This window comes from Mus musculus, chromosome 11 (assembly GCF_000001635.26).
Source record: "Mus musculus strain C57BL/6J chromosome 11, GRCm38.p6 C57BL/6J".
NCBI classification, from domain to species: Eukaryota; Metazoa; Chordata; class Mammalia; order Rodentia; family Muridae; genus Mus; species Mus musculus.
In genome coordinates, this window is record NC_000077.6 from 100,629,290 (window position 1) to 100,647,525 (window position 18,236).

The window sequence follows — 18,236 nt, forward strand, 5'->3', positions numbered from 1 at the left end:
GGGTAGGAAGAGATGGTCTCTAGGATAAGCACACCCACCCCTGGCTTTTGCCCTTCATATTATGACCTTAGGCCCAGCCCACCCGCAGGAAATTCCTCTGGGTATGGCCCACCTCCACCCCCTAACCCTGTCCCTGCTCAGGCAGCTGCAGGACCAGCAGCCTCCCTCTTGCCACACCCCAAGCCTTTCAGCTGGCCCTGCCTCCTCCTCTCTCCCATATAGACCATGGTCCTCCTAGAGACAGGTACCTTGAGAACACTCACAGCCAGTGCTGTGTGCTTCTGCAGCTTGTTATGCTGGCTGGAGGACTTGGGGGGCTTCCCAGCCAGCCGGTCTTTGTGCCTCCGGCTGCTCATGTGCTGACAGACAGACAGACAGACAGACAGAGAATGAGATGAGGAAGCCCACAGAACCCAAACTATTCTATTGTCAGACTATCTCAGACTTCCTCTTATCCATAGTTCGTACGTTCAACACACACACAAGGGGCTCTCAGGCGTGGGACAGTCCTGGACAGCCTAGCCACATCCATCCCTCAGTGGGCATCAATGCCTCCTCCCTTGCTCTGATACCCATCCTATCCTGGTCTCCCTTCTCCTACCTGCTTGAGCTGGGTCTCTGAATTGACATGGAGCTGACAGAGGGCACAATGGAAAGGAGGGCTGGGTCCCTGCCGGCCCCCACGATTTCCTATCACTCTCTTGGTCTTGTGTCCAGTCCCTCCTCGGGACACAGGACGGCCCCGGCCCCTTCGGGGAGCCCCTTGATGACCTTCCACCATCCATCTGTGCTTAGCTCCTGGAAGGAAAGAAAACGGTCTCTCAGTACGGAAGGGAGGCCATAGCATCAAACTAGGTTAGCTTGGCTACCCCTCCGCACACACATGGCCCCCGCCAGGCACACAGACTTCTGTCTTCCCAGCATCTCTGGCTGTCTATGGCTTTCTGTGGACATCCCTTAGGGAAGATGGCCTTTTAAAATAGACAGCTGGGAAAAAGTCCCTTCCTTTTGATCCAAGGAGTATGGAGGAGGGTACTCCAGGCCCTTAGTGACCTTCAGTTCTGGTTGCTGCAGACTTCTCCTCCCAATGCCCCTCCCTTGGGACGAAGAGAAGGACCCAGAAATGTCTTTGTAGTAACAGTGGGTAGGTTCCTCTGTCACCTGGCCATGAATGACATGGCACCCGGGAAGCACTGACCTGTGTTGTGAGCCTGAAGCTGAGAGGCGGAGTTCACTGTCACTTTACAGGTAGGGCAGTAGAGGCGTCCCTTCTCGCCCCTGCCCTCCCCATTCACTCCACTTCCCACGGCCCCTTCTGCTGGCTCAGGCCCTGGTGCTTCCCTGCTGGGATCCGGGGAGCAGGGTGGGCAGGAAGAGGAGGAAGACGAAGCAGCAGCATCACAAAGTTCGGAGTGGACGGGGTCTCCGGCTGAGTGGACGGGGTCTCCGGCTGATGGGTCCGGGGTCGGCGGGAGCTGAAGTGAAGGGCCAAGAGGAGGGGATGCAGGACCTGCAAGGACATGGGACATATGGGGAGATTTGGACCTCTGAGGCGCAACACTGACATGGTGATAGAATGGGAGGCTGGAAGGCTTCCTGGTAAAGGACAGCTAGCACTCAATTCTGGGTTCACCCTGCCACCAACTCACTAGGCAAACTTGAGCCTCAGTTTCCCTGTATAAAAAATCATAAAATCGGCCTGGTGTGGTGGTGCACGCCTTTAATCCCAGCATTGGGGAGGCAGAGGCAGGCAGATTTCTGAGTTCGAGGCCAGCCTGGCCTACAAAGTGAGTTCCAGGATAGCCAGGGCTATACAGAGAAATCCTGTCTCAAAAAACCAAACCAAAAAAAAAAAAAATCATAAAATCGGACAGAATTGGTCACACTTTCAGTCTAATGTTCTAGCTCCTCAGTATTGAGTAAGTAGAAGTCACCAGAAAGATGTGCTAGAATGTTTTAGTATTATAATAGCATTAAACTGGAAATTGGTGAGATCCATCATACAGGTGAATGGTAATCTATCTTTGAGGCAGAGAACACAGCACAGGAAAGGAAAATGACCACATGTAAACTCAGAAATGATGGGTGTTAGTGGAGGTTTTAGGGGGAATGTTGTTTTTTGTCAGAGTCTAGTGTATCTCAGGCTGGCCATGAACTCACTATATAGCTGAGGATACCCTTGAACTAGATTTCTAGCCTGCCTGCCTCCACCTCGCAAATGCTGTGATCATGGGTCCGTGCCACTATTCCCAGTTCCGTGGTGGTATTAGGAATCAAACTCCGGGACTTCCCAAGTGGTCTGCAAGTACTGTACCCACTGAGGTAGACTCCCAACCCCCTGTCCTTTCTTTTCTGAGTCAGGGTCTTACAGAACCTTAGCTAGCCTTAAATTTGATGTGTATTCCAGACTGACCTGGAACTCTGAATTCTCCTTCCTCCGTCTCTAAGGAGTGTAGGGGACAGTGGTACCCATTAGCTGAGACAGGAGCTTCTCCCTCTGGCCCCCAGGTTAAAAAAAAAAAAAAACCCAAACCTACCCACATCTGAATGCAGACCTCTGACCTCTAGATTGTGGAGAAAATACACTTCTATTGTTTCAGCCACCTACTTTGTAGCCTTGTGTTCTGCCAGCCTTAGGGAACCAACACAGGGAGTAGTTGAATCCTAGCTCAGGCTAGGTGTGCTGGCAGCACGTTGCCTGATCCAGAGTCAGCCTGAGGAAGGAACAGTATAGGTGTCTGCCAATGTCTGTATATTAGGGGTCATTTTTTTTAGCAGGAAATATGGTGAAAAGCTAAAGAGATGGCTCAGCTGTTAAGAGCATGTACTGTTCTTGCAGCAGATGGGAGTGCAGTCCCCAGAACCCATAACCACTGCTACTCCAGCTCCAGGGACCTCATGACCCCTCCTGGCCTCTGTGTTCCATGAGCACCAACACATTCACACACACACACATACATTCACACACACACATACATTCACACACACACATGCACACACACATTCTCACACATTCACACACACACATTCACATTCACACACACATGCACACACACACACATTCACATACACACATTCACACACACACACACACACACACACACACACACACACACACACACACACCAAAAAATCCCAAGTTAAAAATAAAAAGCCAGGTAGTAGTGGTGCATGCCTTTAATCCCAGCACTGTCATGAGGCAGAGGCAGGTGGATGGATCTCTATAAGTTCAAGGCCAGCCTGGTCTACAGAGTGAGTTCCAGGAAAGCTGAGACTACACAGAAAAACCCTGTCTTGAAAAACCAAACAAAAGAAAAAGGAAAGAAAGATGGTTGAAGAGCCAGAGTCACTCAAGCCGCTGTCAGAAGCCAGCCTCGTTGTGTGAACTTGAAATCAAGACTGACCTTTGCTCTGAGGGGTTCCAGGGCTTCCACTGGCTGGAGGTGAGGCTGAAGACACCACTGTCCCGTTTGTGGTCGGGTTTCGAGGCCTCTGCTTGCTCTTGGCAGCTTCCACAGCCTTGAGTTTTCTGGCGTGTCTGTGGCCCTTGTAATGAGCCTCAGCCTGGTTCTGGAAGAGGGAGGGGAGGGGTCATCTTCTTCCCGTGGGTCTCATGCCTCATCTAGGAGGGAGGCTGAGTAGGGGGATAGGCCAGAGGAATATGTGGTCAAAGGGACGAACACAAGGCTCAGCCACAAAGGGGTGATGTCAGTGTCACCATCATTGCCACATGTATAGAGCCCTGAGGTTTACAACAGAGCTTGTTCTCACACAGGGGCTCCCATGCAGGCAGCCTGCCCTCAGAATCAAACTTGGCCATTTATGTAAGCTCTGCATCTCTAGGCAAGTCACAGCACCTCACTCAAAGGCTGTGTGTGTGTGTGTGTGTGTGTGTGTGTGTGTGTGTGTGTGTGTGTTGAACCTAGAGTTGCACACAAAGCCTTATGACTACTGGGCTCCACTAAGCCACATCTCTCCAACCTTATTTGTTTCTGTGTTCCCAGATCCAGAAGTGTTGAACCCAGGGACATTAACCAAGTGATGCTCTTGGGTGTCTGCCTATATGTACAGAATATTCTGGAAATGGACTACTTACTCTGTGGCCCAGGCTGGCTTTAACTCATAATCCTCCTGCCTCAGCCTCCCGAGTAACAGGACCATAGGTGTGCCCCGCTTGAAGCTTCATGATGGTTCATGGGATATGAGTTGTCAGGGTCTAGTTTATAAAGCAGGATCTCCTGAATGTTAGGGAGTCCGCCCATGGAGAGCACAGCAGTCCTCATCAAAAACATCCCATTGTTCATTATTTTAAAAATAATTCTTGAGCATTTGCTGTTGGCCCAGCCATTCTGCCAGGGCCTAGGAATGGAGACATGTCCCTTCCAGCAAATCTCTTTACTGACATTTTGTAGAATGATGTGATCTAAACATCTGGAGAGGATGCCACAGCTGGGTGTCAGAATCCTCTTTACTTCAGTCAGGAGACTCTACTTGTTTCTCAACTATTTCCCAAAAGTGGGAAAGACCAGCCTCCACAAGGCCCCCCTTTGGCTCTTTGGCTCCACTGTGGTTCAGACACCTCACCCAAAACCCCACAATGAGATTAGCCCCCTCTGCTCCCCCAGGATAGGCTGCAGTAGGAGTGTGCAAACTTCAGGGTCAGTCAGGGCTGGGTTCAAACCCTAGAAATGTTATTCACCAGCTGTGCTCCCTGGCAAATTATTTATCCACCATGAGACTGTGTTCTCCTCAGAGAAGTGAAGATGGTAATTGTGCCTCTGTACCTCTCACAGATGCATCATGGGAGTCCATTAGGGTGATGAAGCTTAGTGGTGTACACCTTTAATTCCAGCACTTGGGAGACAGAGGCAGGCAGATTTCTGTGAGTTTGAGGCCAGCCTGGTCTACAGAGTAAGTTCCAGCTAGAGTTACACAGACCCTGTCTCAACAACTACAACAAAATTCAATCAAGCTGGGCATGGTAAGGCACTCCTTTAATTCCAGCACTTGGGAGAGAGGCAGGCAGTTCTCTGTGAGTTTGAGGACCGCATTGTCTCTACAGCAAATTCCAGCCCCACTCCAAAGATGCCGGGGTGAATACATGCTCTAAACATCTTAAGTCAAGACCGGGAGTTCACATTGTAGCCTCTGGGACATCCAGAAGATGGGTGTGAAGCAGAGGGGAGGAGAATGGAATTCTAGTGGGCTACATGGAGTCAGGAAGAAGTATGAGAAGGAGCAGGAGTCAGGAGAGGATGGTGGTCAGAGCAACAGCCCCTTTGCTACCAGCTCCCATGACAGCAGCCCCGAAGGAGACCCTGCTCCCTCCGAGCCCCAATCCCATGATTCCCTCTCACCGCTGAGTTGAACCGCAGATGACAGATGTTACAGGAGATGAACAGCTTCTTCTTCAGAGGGGAAGGGACCCCAAATGTGTGGCTGATGACAGCTTTCTGGACTGGGTCCATCTGTGAGGGGGGAGTGATAGGACTTAGTTCCTCCTGCGTGCTCAGGAAAGGTGCAGTTCAAAATGCAGTCAGCCGCCCAGAAACCCCAACTCATGCTATAACTCTGACAAGGGTACAGCCTTGTTCTGGCAGACGTGATCTGTCAGGTGCCAAGAGGATGACCAGGGTGTGCTTAGGGCCATGGCCTGACACAGAATCACCTTGGTGTCTCTTGCTGCCCTTCTGGTCTTAGTTTTGAGATTTTGTTTTGGTGGGATTTCCTGTCTCCTGACCCAGCTTTTGTACTTGGACCTGCTGGTAGGGGCAAGAAGCCCTACCTCATCACCTCTGCCACTGTCCCAAAGTCTGATGACTGCTAAGCAGAATGAAACCTGCTTAAGGAGGGCAGGAAGGCAGGTGACCAAGCAGGACAACCTCTCCGGGTTACTCCAGGTGGCAGGATTGTCCCTTTTGCAATATGAACTTGCATGTTTTCTTTTTTTCCCTAATTAATATGTTTTGTTCATTTTTTTGTTCTCTTGATTATCTATCTATTTTGAGACAAAGTCTCACCTAGGTCAGGCTGGTCTTAGAAGCCTTGTCTTCCTGCCTCAGCTTCCAAGTGTTGGGATTATAGGCATGCAACACAATGCAGTAGTCTGTCTTTTTTTCTTTCTTTTGAGATAAAGCCACTCTGTAGCTGAGGGTGACCTTAAACTCTCCTTCTTGCCTCTACCTCCCAAGAATTGAGATTAAAGGCATGTGCTACCACATCTGATTTATGCAGTGCTGGGAATCAAACTCTGGGCTTTGTGCATGCTAGGCAAACTCTCTTCCAACTTTACTATATCCCAAGCCACTTTAGCTTTTTCTTTCTCTCTCTCTCTCTCTTCTGTTTTCTTCTCCCAGGGGCCTAAGTTTTGGACATTTATTTGGTTTTTTTGTTTTTTGTTTTTTGGGGTTTTTTTTGGGGGGGGTAACAGAGTCTCACTACGTAGCTCAGGCTGGCCTTTAAGTCACTGTGTAGCCCAAGCTGTCATTAGTGCCCATTCCTTAGTCTCCAGAATGCTAGCATTGCAGGCAGGGCCACCATGCTGTGCATTAGACGCCTAGGTTGTTGGATTCAAAGGAGAGGTTGTCTGGTTTAGTCAAAAGGAACTTTCCAAACCTTCCCATGGGAAGAGACCTGAGGCAGAGAGGTGAGCATGGTATAGGAACTGCCCTGAGGACAGAGGTTACAAGCTGGACAGTGCCCAAGGGACAGCCAGCCCTGCATCAGGATTTCAGAGGGAGATCTTGACACTGGGCCAACAGTAGTGTCACCTGCCTTTGGAGCCCACTCCTTTGGGCGGTAAGCACATCTGTAAATGACAATAGGGGCTAAAGCTCATAGGCCCATGCCCAGATGTCTCATGCTCCTCAGGACATCTGTACCACCCTGCAGGGGACAAACGGGGGGGGGGGGGGGAACCTCTCCAGGTTCCTGGGAAGGCATGTGACATGTGACATAGTATCCTGAGGAGAGAGTGGAGCTCATCATGATTTCATTTGAGAATTAAAGGGAAGCTGCTCCTAACACCTCAGGGAGGGCTCCGAACATCTGCTCCTGCCACACACCACACACACACACACACCATATACACCACACACACATATACCACACCACACACACACCACACACACACCACACATACCACACACACACACACATCTTCACAAATAACACACGAACTCACACATATAACACACAGACCTCCAGGTAGGTACACAAACTCCAAGACGAAGATATAACTCAAGGTCTGGAGCCACAGCTCAGCAGTGAAGAGCACTTGCCATGCAATCATGAGGGTCAGAGTTCAGATCCCAGCGCCCACATAACAACCCAGGTGCTTTTATGCACGTCTGTAATCTCAGCCCCCTGGGAATGACGGCAGGAGGATTGCTGGGTTGTGCTGGTCTGTAGCAGAACCAATTTAAGCTTACCCCCAACTAGCTTACAAATAAATGAGACTCAGACTATGGCCATTTTATTTTGCTTTGTCAATTACTGGGGGCTAACGCCTAATCTACTCTTCTAACTGTTGGCCTGGCTGCCTCCCCAGCAGTGTACCCCAAATCCTTGCTGTTTCTCCTGGCCATCTGCTCACGGTCCATCTCCTCTCCTGGTTGCCTCTCCTCTCCTGGCGAGTCTCCTCTCTCCTCCTTGTTCTTCCTTACCCACCTTCTTCCTCTCTCATGGTCCTCCTCAGACACCAACCCCGGGAAACTGAAACCCCACCTACCTCTCTTCTGCCCAGATCTAGGCTGTCAGCATCTTTATTCAACTAATAATAGTTTTAAATGACAGAGCAAGGTCAGATAGCATTACTTGGTGTATGTGAGGATTTTCTCTGGTCCCTGAGGGCAACCAGGGTCAGTATTTAGCCTTACAATACATAGCAACAAACCAAACCTCAACACACCGGTCTCTTGCTTTGCTGAGAAAACAGGAGCTCCAAGTTCAGAGAGAGACCACAGAGGACATCCAGTGACCTCCTCTGGCTGCTGCGCACACATGTGAACACATACCGACTCGCACATAACTAAATACAGAAATCATAAAATAATCTTTAACCTCCAACGCAAGTGCCCATGGGCACACATAGCTCACACACACGGATCATCCATAAAATTCCATCTCCGCCAGGTGCAGTGGCCAAACCTTTAATCCCAGCACTCAGGAGGCAGAGGCAGGCGGATTTCTGAGTTCAAGGCCAGCCTGGTCTACAAATTGATTTCCAGGACAGCCAGGGCTATACAGAGAAACCCTGTCTCAGAAAAAAACAAAAACAAAACAAAAAACACCATCTCTGAACAGTTGTGATGGTGGGGTAGGGATGATATCATCCTCATCTCTAGGTAGGTGACAGCTGGTCCTTATTTGATAGCACCTAGGGCCAGCCGAGTCATCTTCCTTGCCCAACCCCCTTCCTTGCACATACCCCCCACCCTCCTGCCCGGCCCATACCGTGCTGAAGTTGGGGAAGAGACTGAGCGGGGTGGTGCCATTGAGGTGGAAGGCGAGCAAATGCTTCAGGTCCAGCGGGGGTTGCAGAGGCCGGGCGGGCAAAGTCAGGGAGGCCAACAAGGGGCTGGGGGAGCCGGAGGCCGGACCTGCTGCAGAAGGAAGAAGGGCAAGGTCTGAAATGAGGAGCCACGGGGCTCTCTCCCACCTCTGCTGCCAGAACAAAGGGCCAAGACAGGAACTTCCCGCTCCCTCTTCATAACGGCACCATCCCAACTCCATTGTGGAAGCAGAGTCCGGGAGTCCACAGCTCAAGTCTCCTAAGCAGAAGAGTGACCCTTTCTTACTGACAAGGTCAGCACTGTGGCCCAAATAGACACCAAAGGGAGTCCAGCCAAGAGAGGGGTCAGAGGAGTCAGGGTTGACATACACAAAACCATGGTGACAGGGTGACAGCATGACACACTACTTGTCCCAGTTGATCCCAAAGCACCAAACTCAGGGAGTGCGGGGAAAGGCCAACTCTTTTTGGTCTCACTAACTGTCCCTTTCTCACTTCCGGTTTCATGCCACTCACAGAAGGAATGAAAAGAAACCCAAAGCATAGGACTTGGGAGATGGCACATTGGTCAGAGCACTGGCCAGTCTACAGGACCTGGGTCTGATTCCCAGCACCCACATGTTAGCTCACAACTGTAACTCCAGTTACAGGGGACCCAATGTCAGCTTCTGACTTCTGCTGGCATCAGGCACACACGTGGTGCCCATATATGTCTGCACTTATATGTATCAAGTAAATCTTTAAGAGTCCCCCAAAGCCAGGCAGTGGTGGCGCACGCCTTTAATCCCAGCCCTTGGGAGGCAGATTTCTGAATTCAAGGCCAGCCTGGTCTACAAAGTGAGTTCCAGGACAGCCAGGGCTATACAGAGAACCCTGTCTTGAAAAAACCAAAACCAAACCAAACCAAACCAAACCAAACCAAACCAAAAGTCCCACAAAATTAAGAAGATAGAAAGAAACCCACAGCATTCTGAACAGTTGGGTTCCCAGTGCTGGTGGGGTACCTGCTGTTTCTCTGAGGATGCACCCCATCCAGCATCCAGGGTGACACCCCCAAGCCAGTCCTCAGGACCCACGGGAACAACACTGTGGTTTTGTAGTCTTTGGTCTTAACAGTGTGAAGTAAAGGCAGAAAGGGGCTGGAAACCGACAAACCAGATTTCAAGGGAGGAAAGGGAAAAATAAAAGCAGAAAGCAAGCTGGGCGGTGGTGGCGCTCGCCTTTAAACCCAGCACTTGGGAGGCAGAGGCAGGTGGATTTCTGAGTTCGAGGCCAGCCTGGTCTACAGAGTGAGTTCCAGGACAGCCAGGGCTACTCAGAGAAACCCTGTCTCGAAAAACAAACAAACAAACAAACAAAAAAGCAGAAAGCAACCCAGGTTACTGGAGACTTACTTGGGTCCTGTAACTGCCAAACCAAAAGAAGTGCCTTTCAATTCTTGGGTGTTAACCCCCTGAAACACCAGATGGGTTTATTTAGCATCTGTAGATGTAATGCCTATAATCACAGCCAGATACAGGAAAGCGGGCAGGTGGCAGATGGTAGGGGGAGCGTGGAGGATGGGAGGGAGGGGGAGCTCACTGAGGGTGAGCTCTCACCTATCTGTTCACAGACAGTGTTGTGTTATGTCAGGAGCAAGCACTCTGTCATTTGGTTTACCATCTCCTAGGGAAAAAGATTTTTTTGAGACAGGGTTTCTTCTGTAGCCCTGGCTGACCTGGAACTTACTCTGTAGACCAGGCTGGCCTCAAACTCAGAAATCCGCCTGCCTCTGCCTCCCAAGTGCTGGGATTAAAGGCATGTGTGTGCCACCACTGCCCGGCTAGGCCCAACCTTCTTTAATGGAAACTGGTAACCCAAGGGAAGGATCCAGAAAGGGAAAGTCTGAAAGGCCAGAAGGGGCGGGTAGATAGGGTGGTAGTGGTGGGGATGCGGGATAGGCAGCGCTGCCTAGATCTTACCTAGCATTTCAACCTACTTGCCCAGGCTCTTTCCTCATAGGCCAGGGATCTGGTTTGGTGATGAGTAGGTGAAGAGAAGAGCAGTTAGTAGGTCAGCTTGGCTGTAGTATAATTAAGGCTGCGTATCTCACCCTTCAATTTTCATGGCCCCTCGGTTAGCTAAGGTCAGGGGAGGCCACTCTCAGGAGAAGTGCCACCCCAGAGGTCCCTCCCGCACCCACTCTCTGAGAACTCCACGCCAATGCAGAGTCAAACTCATGCAGCTGGAGGAGAGGGGTAGCATCCACCGCGATCTTCACCACCTGCGGCCCGCCACGACTCCTCTTTGTCCCCACGACCGCAGCTCGTGGGTGCAGCCCACCTTGACCAGCAGCTCCGCACCCACGAGCAGCACTAAGGTCAGGGTGGCAAGGACGCGATTGTCGGGGAAAGAGTTCCTGCAGCTCCGAATGCGCGCCGGCAGAGGCGCCCGAGGCTCCAAGAACGCCAAGTCCCCCAGCGCGCTGGCGCACCATACCGGTCGCGCACAGTTCCTCAGGTGCCTGCGGGTAGCTGCAGAGATGGATGGCCAACACGGCCATCGCATCCTGCGAGGGTCCCGGGAAGGAGTCCCGCAGTCCCCTTCGCACGGCGTCCGGGAAAGCCTTTTGGTGGCGCTCCAAGCCTCGCAGCGTAGCCTCTGAGTACCCCAAGCAGCTCCACACTATAGTAGGTGCAGCGTTCGTCCGCGTGCTTTGGAGCCGGACTCGGAGATCGCCAGTTCCTTCGGGAAGCCATGGAGCCGCGCGCGACCGGAGCCGAGCTGCCATCACCACCGGCTGCAGCAAGGCAAGGTCCGGTTCTTCGTGCTGCAGGACCAGGGCAAGCTTCTGCACCAAAGCGTCCAGTAGCAGTGGGCGAAGGCTTCGTAGGAAGGTGAACTGGCACTAGGCCGAGGCTAGGGCTGTGGCTCCCAAAGAGCACACCAAGCAAGGTCAGGCCTCCTATTTTTACAGCAACAGGGAGCCAGGGTTATTGGCAGGGGACCTGTCAAGTCAATAGCTGCAAAGTCCAAGACTGCAGGGAGCTCGGGGACCACGTGGGAACTGAGGCCACCATGCAGATGGAACAAGGCATCCAATTTGCTCTCATATTCACCCAGACATGGGCTTAGGGTCTGTTCGGCCAGGGAAATAGTGCAGATCCATAAGCGGTGGGCAAGTGGCCCTGAGCTGCAGGCTGACACTCTTCGAGGCAGGGACTGGGAAGGCTTGAACTGAGTCAAGCCAATTTGGGTGCAGATATGTCAAAGACCCACAGGGTGTCCAGGAGTTGGCAATCAGTAGCCTCACCAATAGTAGCAGGCTGGCTATCACATGGGGACACCGAAGTGGCAAACAGGGCCTCTGTGCAAGCCACTGACAATGACTGCCTGGGACATTCAGGGGGGTGGGGGTGGGGGCAAAGTTAGGCTTGTCCTACAGGCTAGGGGCTTAGGGGAGGCAGGCAGTTTGGGGTTGTTGGAAGAGTACAAGCTTGGGGCCAGACAGTCTCTCTGCCAGTTATTGACTGTGCTACCTTGGGCAAGTCACTTTCCCTGTCAAACTTCAGTTTTTCTCAGCTCTAATGCCGTAGCTTTATTCCTTCAGAGGCAGGGGCATAGGAGCAGGGGCAGAGGGGTTTATCTGACAGCTCGGGGACTCAGCAATAGACACATTCACTAGCAATTCCTGGCCAATAAGGGTCCCTGTTATGTGCTGTTTGCCTCTATAGAATTAATCCAACTTCCTCCCATCCAGCCAACCCCCCCCCCCCCCGACTCCCATGGCTGAAGCCAGGCAGGGTTGTAGCATGTACAACTCCAGGAGACACAAGAGTGACTTAGGACTTGAAGGGGATCAAAGATAAAAATGGGGAATTATGGAAAATCCAGGCTCTGGACTATACAATGTCCTGCCCTAAAACTGGGAAGACTTCATTTTCCAGCAGATAACACAAAGCCAGAGCTTTAGCACGCCTGACTTCTGACTTTAATATATATATATATATATATATATATATTCCAGGGCTGGTCTCAAATTCACCATGTAGGTAAAGATCATCTTGACCTTCTGATCCTCCTGCCTTACTCTTCCAAGCGCTGTGATTACAGGTGTGCACCCTATTTCTGATTTGTTTTGTTTTGTTTTGAAGATAGAGTTTCTTTGTGAAACAGCCTTAGCTGTCCTGGAACTCACTTTGTAGACTAGGCTGGCCTTGAACTCAGAGAGAGTCAACTGTCTCTGCCTCTCAAATGCTGGGGTTAAACTCATGTGCCACCAGGCGTGTACCCACCAGGCCCAGCTTAATTCTGAATTTTTGTTTGTGTTTAGCTTGGTTTTTGAGACAGGGCCTCACCATGTAGCCCCAGATGGCTTGAAATACACCATGTATACCAAGCTGGCCTCGAACTCCTGGAGACCCTTCCTGCCTCTGCCTCTGCCTCCTCAGTGCTGAGATTAAAAGGGTGTGCCACCTCACCCAGCTGAATTTTTTTGATTGACACTAATTTGAGTTTTTCAAAAGCACAGTAAAAACTCATCAAACCCAACAGTAAGTCAGCCATGGCCTAAGACCAGCTTGCAACATCTGGCCCAGGGAGTGAGAAGCATGCCTGTGATCATCCAATGATAAGGGCCAGGCCTGGCTTCTTTACTGTTATACTCAATATGGCTGGCCTAGTGCCGGTCTCTTAGGCAGCACTTGGTGAAGGTCTGGCATAGAGGAGATATGAATGAAGTGTGCTGGTTACTACCCAAGGGCCTAGCATACTGGAACTTTTCCTAGGTGGCTCAGTGTCTCCCCTTTTCTTTGGCCTCCCCTTACCTCTGGCTGCCACCCACCTGGATGTCCCTCACTTTCCTGGGGCTATAGTATTCATCATGCTCTGTGCCCATCAGTGTCTGACCCAGGTTGAACCTCTGCAGCTCCAGCGGGGCTGAACAGCAGTTATCAGGCACATCCTCTTTAGCCACGGAGTATATATTGTTAACACAACCACTTTGGCCAGGTCTGCCTCCACCTTGACAACGCTAGAGGTGCGAGTGGTTGCCAGGCTGGGGTAGGTCCCTTCACCCTCAGCACGGTCTTCCAGAGTGGGCTGGCTCTGGTTGACTACCAAAGCCTGGAAGTTGTTGGTGCCCACCATGAAGGCATTTTTGTCTTTGGCGTGCTTGTGCACCAGGGCCTAGCAACACTCTAGACAGAAGAACACCAGCTTCTGCTTATAGTCAAAGTCCAAACAGGGAACCACCTCCTTCCACTGCTCACTGAAGTACTGCTTGCACTTGGTGGAGTTGGAGGCCTCTCCAGCCAACTTCTTCCCAGGGTGTACCATGCCTGCTCTCAGGACAGAGGACCGAAGACTCCCTCCAATGCTCACACACACACACACACACACACACACACACACACACACACACCGCTTCCCTTACCCACAGAGCAACTCCATAGCTAGGGATACTGATGGGGAGGCAAGAGAGAGACAGCCCACCAAGCTAAGGGAGAACCATCCATCCAATGTAGTCTAGAAAGTTATTCCAGTTTTGCTGTAGGAGACTAGAGATGAAGGAGATAAAGAAGTGGTGTTGAGGGGAGATGGGGGCTTATGCTGTCCACAGGGATAGGCTGGACTCGATGGGGAAGGGTGTGCAGAATCATGCAGTGGGGTGCACTGGGAGGAGGTAGGGAACCCCCAGCTCCCTCCCCAGGGCCTCCCTACCTCCCTTCCTCCCTCGCTCCAGGACAAGGAAGGTCCTGGATGGCATAGACTGCTATAGTATCTCAACACAGTAGAGAATTTTAGCTCAAATTGAGTCCCGAAGACAGATGTGATTCTCAGGGCTCCTGAGTATTTTGTGACTGATCCAGGGCTACAACACCCGGATTCTAACTCACAGGCTGCTGTCCTCAAAGCCCACAGACACCTGTATCATCAGTACAGAGCTGGGCATCTCAAGGCTGTCTTCCTTTCCCTGGCACATCTGTTGCACATGCGCACATATGGGTGCTGGCTCATGTTCATGAACACTGGCATGTGTCCCTGGGAAAGGTCTCAGGAATAGGCTACAGGGTGAGGACAGGCTTTGGGCTGGGCTGCAGTGAGTACAACTAGTTGGTTGTCTCTGCCTCCCCAGGATGAGCCTCTGAGACCTGAAGGTCGGGTCCAGGTGGGTCAGATCTGCCTACGGTACCTCCTAGTGGTGTGAAGTCTGTCCTCCTCTTGCGCCCAGCTGCAGCAGGACCAGCAGGAACTGCTGTTTATCCAGTCAGTAGGAACTGAGCCAGGCCTTGGGTTAAGACTGTACATGATTCCCCAAGGAGACCAAGACTATTACTGACAGTGGGCGGGGGAAACCAAGGGACTGGACTAAGTCATTTGCCCAAGGTTTCTCAAGCCGCAAGCAGGTGACGTATGATCGGAATGGTCATCCTCCTGCAGCCGTAGGCCCCACTGCAAAACACCTCTCCTCCCAGCCTGCCTCAGCCCAGCCAGGCTCTCTTGCTCTTGTTTCGATCACTGCAGGAGTCTTTCTGCCTCTGCACGGTTCCCCCACAGCCTGAGAACAGCCAGCTCATACCTATTCAGCGGGGCTCCCGCGCCTTTGCCTCTTCAGTGGGACTTTACTGCTTAACTCAGGCACCTTGCCAAGAACCTCCCTAGTCTCCAAAGATCTCTGTATTCTTAGTACTCCTGTTTATCCTGCCCAGCCATCCCCAAAGAGGCTATTTTATAAAGCTGCTGAAGTTGTTACTATGTCTGTCTGTCTGTCTGTCTGGAAATCAAACCCAGGTCCCTGAACACGCTAAGCATACCCTCATCACCTGTAACTTTCCCCTGAGCCTAGAATCTCCACTTTTCCTCTCTCCTTGATCAGCTTCCCCCCATCCCTTGGCAACATCTTAGAGATCCCCTCTGCTACCCCAACCCCTACCGCTGGGCTGGTCCTGGCCTCCAGTCTGAGCCAATCCCCTATGTGCAATTCTCTGTGTATCTGCAACGGTATGCCTTTACCCAGGAAACCCCCCCCCCCACCTTTTCCATCACTGCCCCTGCTGTCCCCTCCAGGCCACCCCTTACATGCTGCAGATCTGTTTCTGGTTCTGTTCCTTCACATCTCTCCCCTCCTTCTGTCTCCCCTCTGTCCCATACATCCCCCAAGGGCAGGAAAGACAACTGGCTTCTCTTCTTTTTCTGTCTTTGAGACAGGGTCTCATGTGTAGACCAGGCTGGCCTCAAATGTGTTACAAAGAGGATGACCTTGAACTTCTTATTCTCCTACCCCCAGCTCCCGATTACAGCCCTGTGCCACCACATCCAGTTCTATGCGTGCTGGAGCTCAAACCCAGGGCAAGCTTTAGAGGCCAGTGCTCTACCAGTCAAGCCACATCCCCAGGCCAATAGCGTCTTCATGTGCAGACCCCAGACAGAGCCATGGTACCTGGCTTCTAATGTATACCACAAAATTTGGAGAAAGAATTTTAAAAAGCAAGCTGAGTGTATGTGTATGTGTGTGTGTGTGTGTGTGTGTGTGTGTGTGTGTGTGTCTGTCTGTCTGTCTGTCTGTCTGTGTGTCTGTGTGCGCAGCAGATGGACCTTGGGCACTTGTTAGGGGTGGAAATCACTTCCTTCCTTGTCTTTGCTTCCCAACAGCCTGTGATGCCAAGATTTTACCCTGCCTGCCACCCATAGGATGTGAGGATGGGGGACAAGTGTAAGACCAAGATCCAGGTGACAGGTGCTCTCCTGGAAGTTTGTCGAGCCCTTCCCATATTCCTAGAACCTCGGTCCCACCCCATCCAGCAGCAGGATCAAATAAGTCCACTGAGGGACTGGTGAGATGGCTCAGTGGGTAAGAGCACCCGACTGCTCTTCCTAAGGTTCAGAGTTCAAATCCCAGCAACCACATGGAGCCGTAACGAGATCTGGCTCCCTCTTCTGGAGTGTCTGAAGACAGCTATAGTGTACTTACATATAATAAATAAATGAATCTTTAAAAAAAAAAAGTCCACTGAGATGTTTTCAATGAAGGAAACTGGGAAGTTGAAGGCCAGTTAGACACCGCTCCAGACAGCAGTCCTTAGACCCACTAGAATCCAGTCCAAAACAAACCAAAAACCTATTCAGTTGAAATCAGCCACATTGAAGTACTCAGGGGTCACATGGCCTGGACCACATGTGCAGCATCTCAGAAAGTTCCAGCAAATGAGCCGTTGTAAATCTACAAGACCCTATGTCACCTTGTAGGAGCCGGCCTGAGGTGGTGGTGCCAGGGGGGATAGAGGGGGGAATCAGCAGAACTATATGAATCAGTGCTAACTAGGGGCGGCCGAGTGTGAGCAGCGCTGGATCATATAGACCTCTACAAGCTAGTGGAATCCACTGCAGCCTGCGTGGTCTAAAGGCTCCTGTGTGGCTATGTAGGTGGGTCTCCCCATGCTCCTAGCCACAGATCATGTAAACCCTGTCTCCATCAGTGTGTTTCCCAACATACCTACACAGGCCCTCACTCCCACCCCTTTCCCAGAAGCTCTAAGATTGAATGCCAGCCCAGGTGTCCCTGCACCACTCCCACACATTCATGGGGACACCATCTTGGATGGCAGACACTCTGGGCCATGGTCTCCTTGAGCTCTGCTGAACAACAGCAGCCACTAGTGGTAACAGGAGCAAAAAGGCACCAGCAGAGGGCGCCACCTGAGTCTCAGGCAGAGCCACTGTGCCCCAGGCAAGCCCACCTCTTGGCCTTATCCCAATGCCCTATACTGCAGCAGGAGCCACTGTGGTCAGGCCACAGGGAGCAAAAGGAACAGGAGTCCATTCAATTATTGCAAATATGGGTAGGTTCCTAGGAGAGCTCTCAGGGATGAGACAAGTAGAATACTGCAGGGTGTAGGTTTCCCAGAGTTCTGAACCTAGCAGGACGCTGGGGCAGGAGATGCAGATGGGAAACAAAAATGCCAGTGGTGGTGGTGATGGGTCAGATTTTGTAGTGATTTATTACATGATGAAGTGTATCTGTGCCTTGCCAACAAGAATCTGTTAACCTCCCTGGAAGCTGATAGGGTATAAGGCACAGGGCGTCCAGATTCAGAAACGTCTGGCTGATTCCCAGTCCTTGGGGACTGGAGTTCAGAGATTCCTGGGATACATGAAGTCCTAGCTAGATTTAATTCTGCCCTGGAGATTTATTAGGAATCTCATTCTTTTCATCTGAGAAATGGGTTTGTAGTTATGGGAGGAACGTCAGTATAGAAATGGAACTTAGAGCCGGGCAGTGGTGGCGCACGCCTTTAGTCCCAGCACTCGGGAGGCAGAGGCAGGTGGATTTCTGAGTTCGAGGCCAGCCTGGCCTACAAAGTGAGTTCCAGGACAGCCAGGACTCAGGACTACACAGAGAAATCCTGTCTCGAAAAACCAAAAAAAAAAAAAAAAAAAAAAAAAAAAAAAAAAAAAAAAGAAAAGAAAAGAAAAGAAAAGAAAAGAAAGAAAGAAATGGAACTGAAGGGCTGGTGAGATGGCTCAGCAGTTAAGAGCACTACTGACTGCTCTTCCTAAAGTCCTGAGTTCTAATCCTAGCAACCACATGGTGGCTCACAACCACCAGTAATGAGATCTGACGCCCTCTTCTGGTGTGTCTGAAGACAGCCACAGTGTACTTATTTATAATAATAAATAAATTTGGGGGCCTGAGCGAGCGGGGTTGACGAGAGCGAGCAGAGGTCCTAAATTCAATTCCCAACAA

General features: G+C 51.2%; 1 protein-coding gene and 1 pseudogene across 13 annotated transcripts in view; both read right to left on the reverse strand.

The window, feature by feature from the left end:
- Positions 1-18,236, reverse strand: part of Zfp385c (zinc finger protein 385C) — a 66,248-nt gene that overhangs the window by 3,071 nt on the left and 44,941 nt on the right. For 5 of the 13 annotated variants that reach the window (NM_001373887.1, XM_030246059.1, XM_006533488.4 and 2 more), the window contains 6 exons: positions 8,455-8,603; positions 5,358-5,468; positions 3,405-3,570; positions 1,199-1,510; positions 602-798; positions 249-359 (listed from right to left, as the gene is read on the reverse strand). In NM_001373887.1, coding sequence (NP_001360816.1) covers positions 249-359; positions 602-798; positions 1,199-1,510; positions 3,405-3,570; positions 5,358-5,468; positions 8,455-8,603 — 1,046 coding nt within the window. Of the gene's footprint in view, positions 1-248; positions 360-601; positions 799-1,198; positions 1,511-3,404; positions 3,571-5,357; positions 5,469-8,454; positions 8,604-10,473; positions 11,866-18,236 lie in introns of those variants that run through there. The other 8 variants (NM_177790.4, NM_001373888.1, XM_030246056.1 and 5 more) reach the window with 5 other exon arrangements.
- On the reverse strand, positions 10,655-13,828 carry C11H17orf113 (chromosome 11 C17orf113 homolog; annotated as a pseudogene).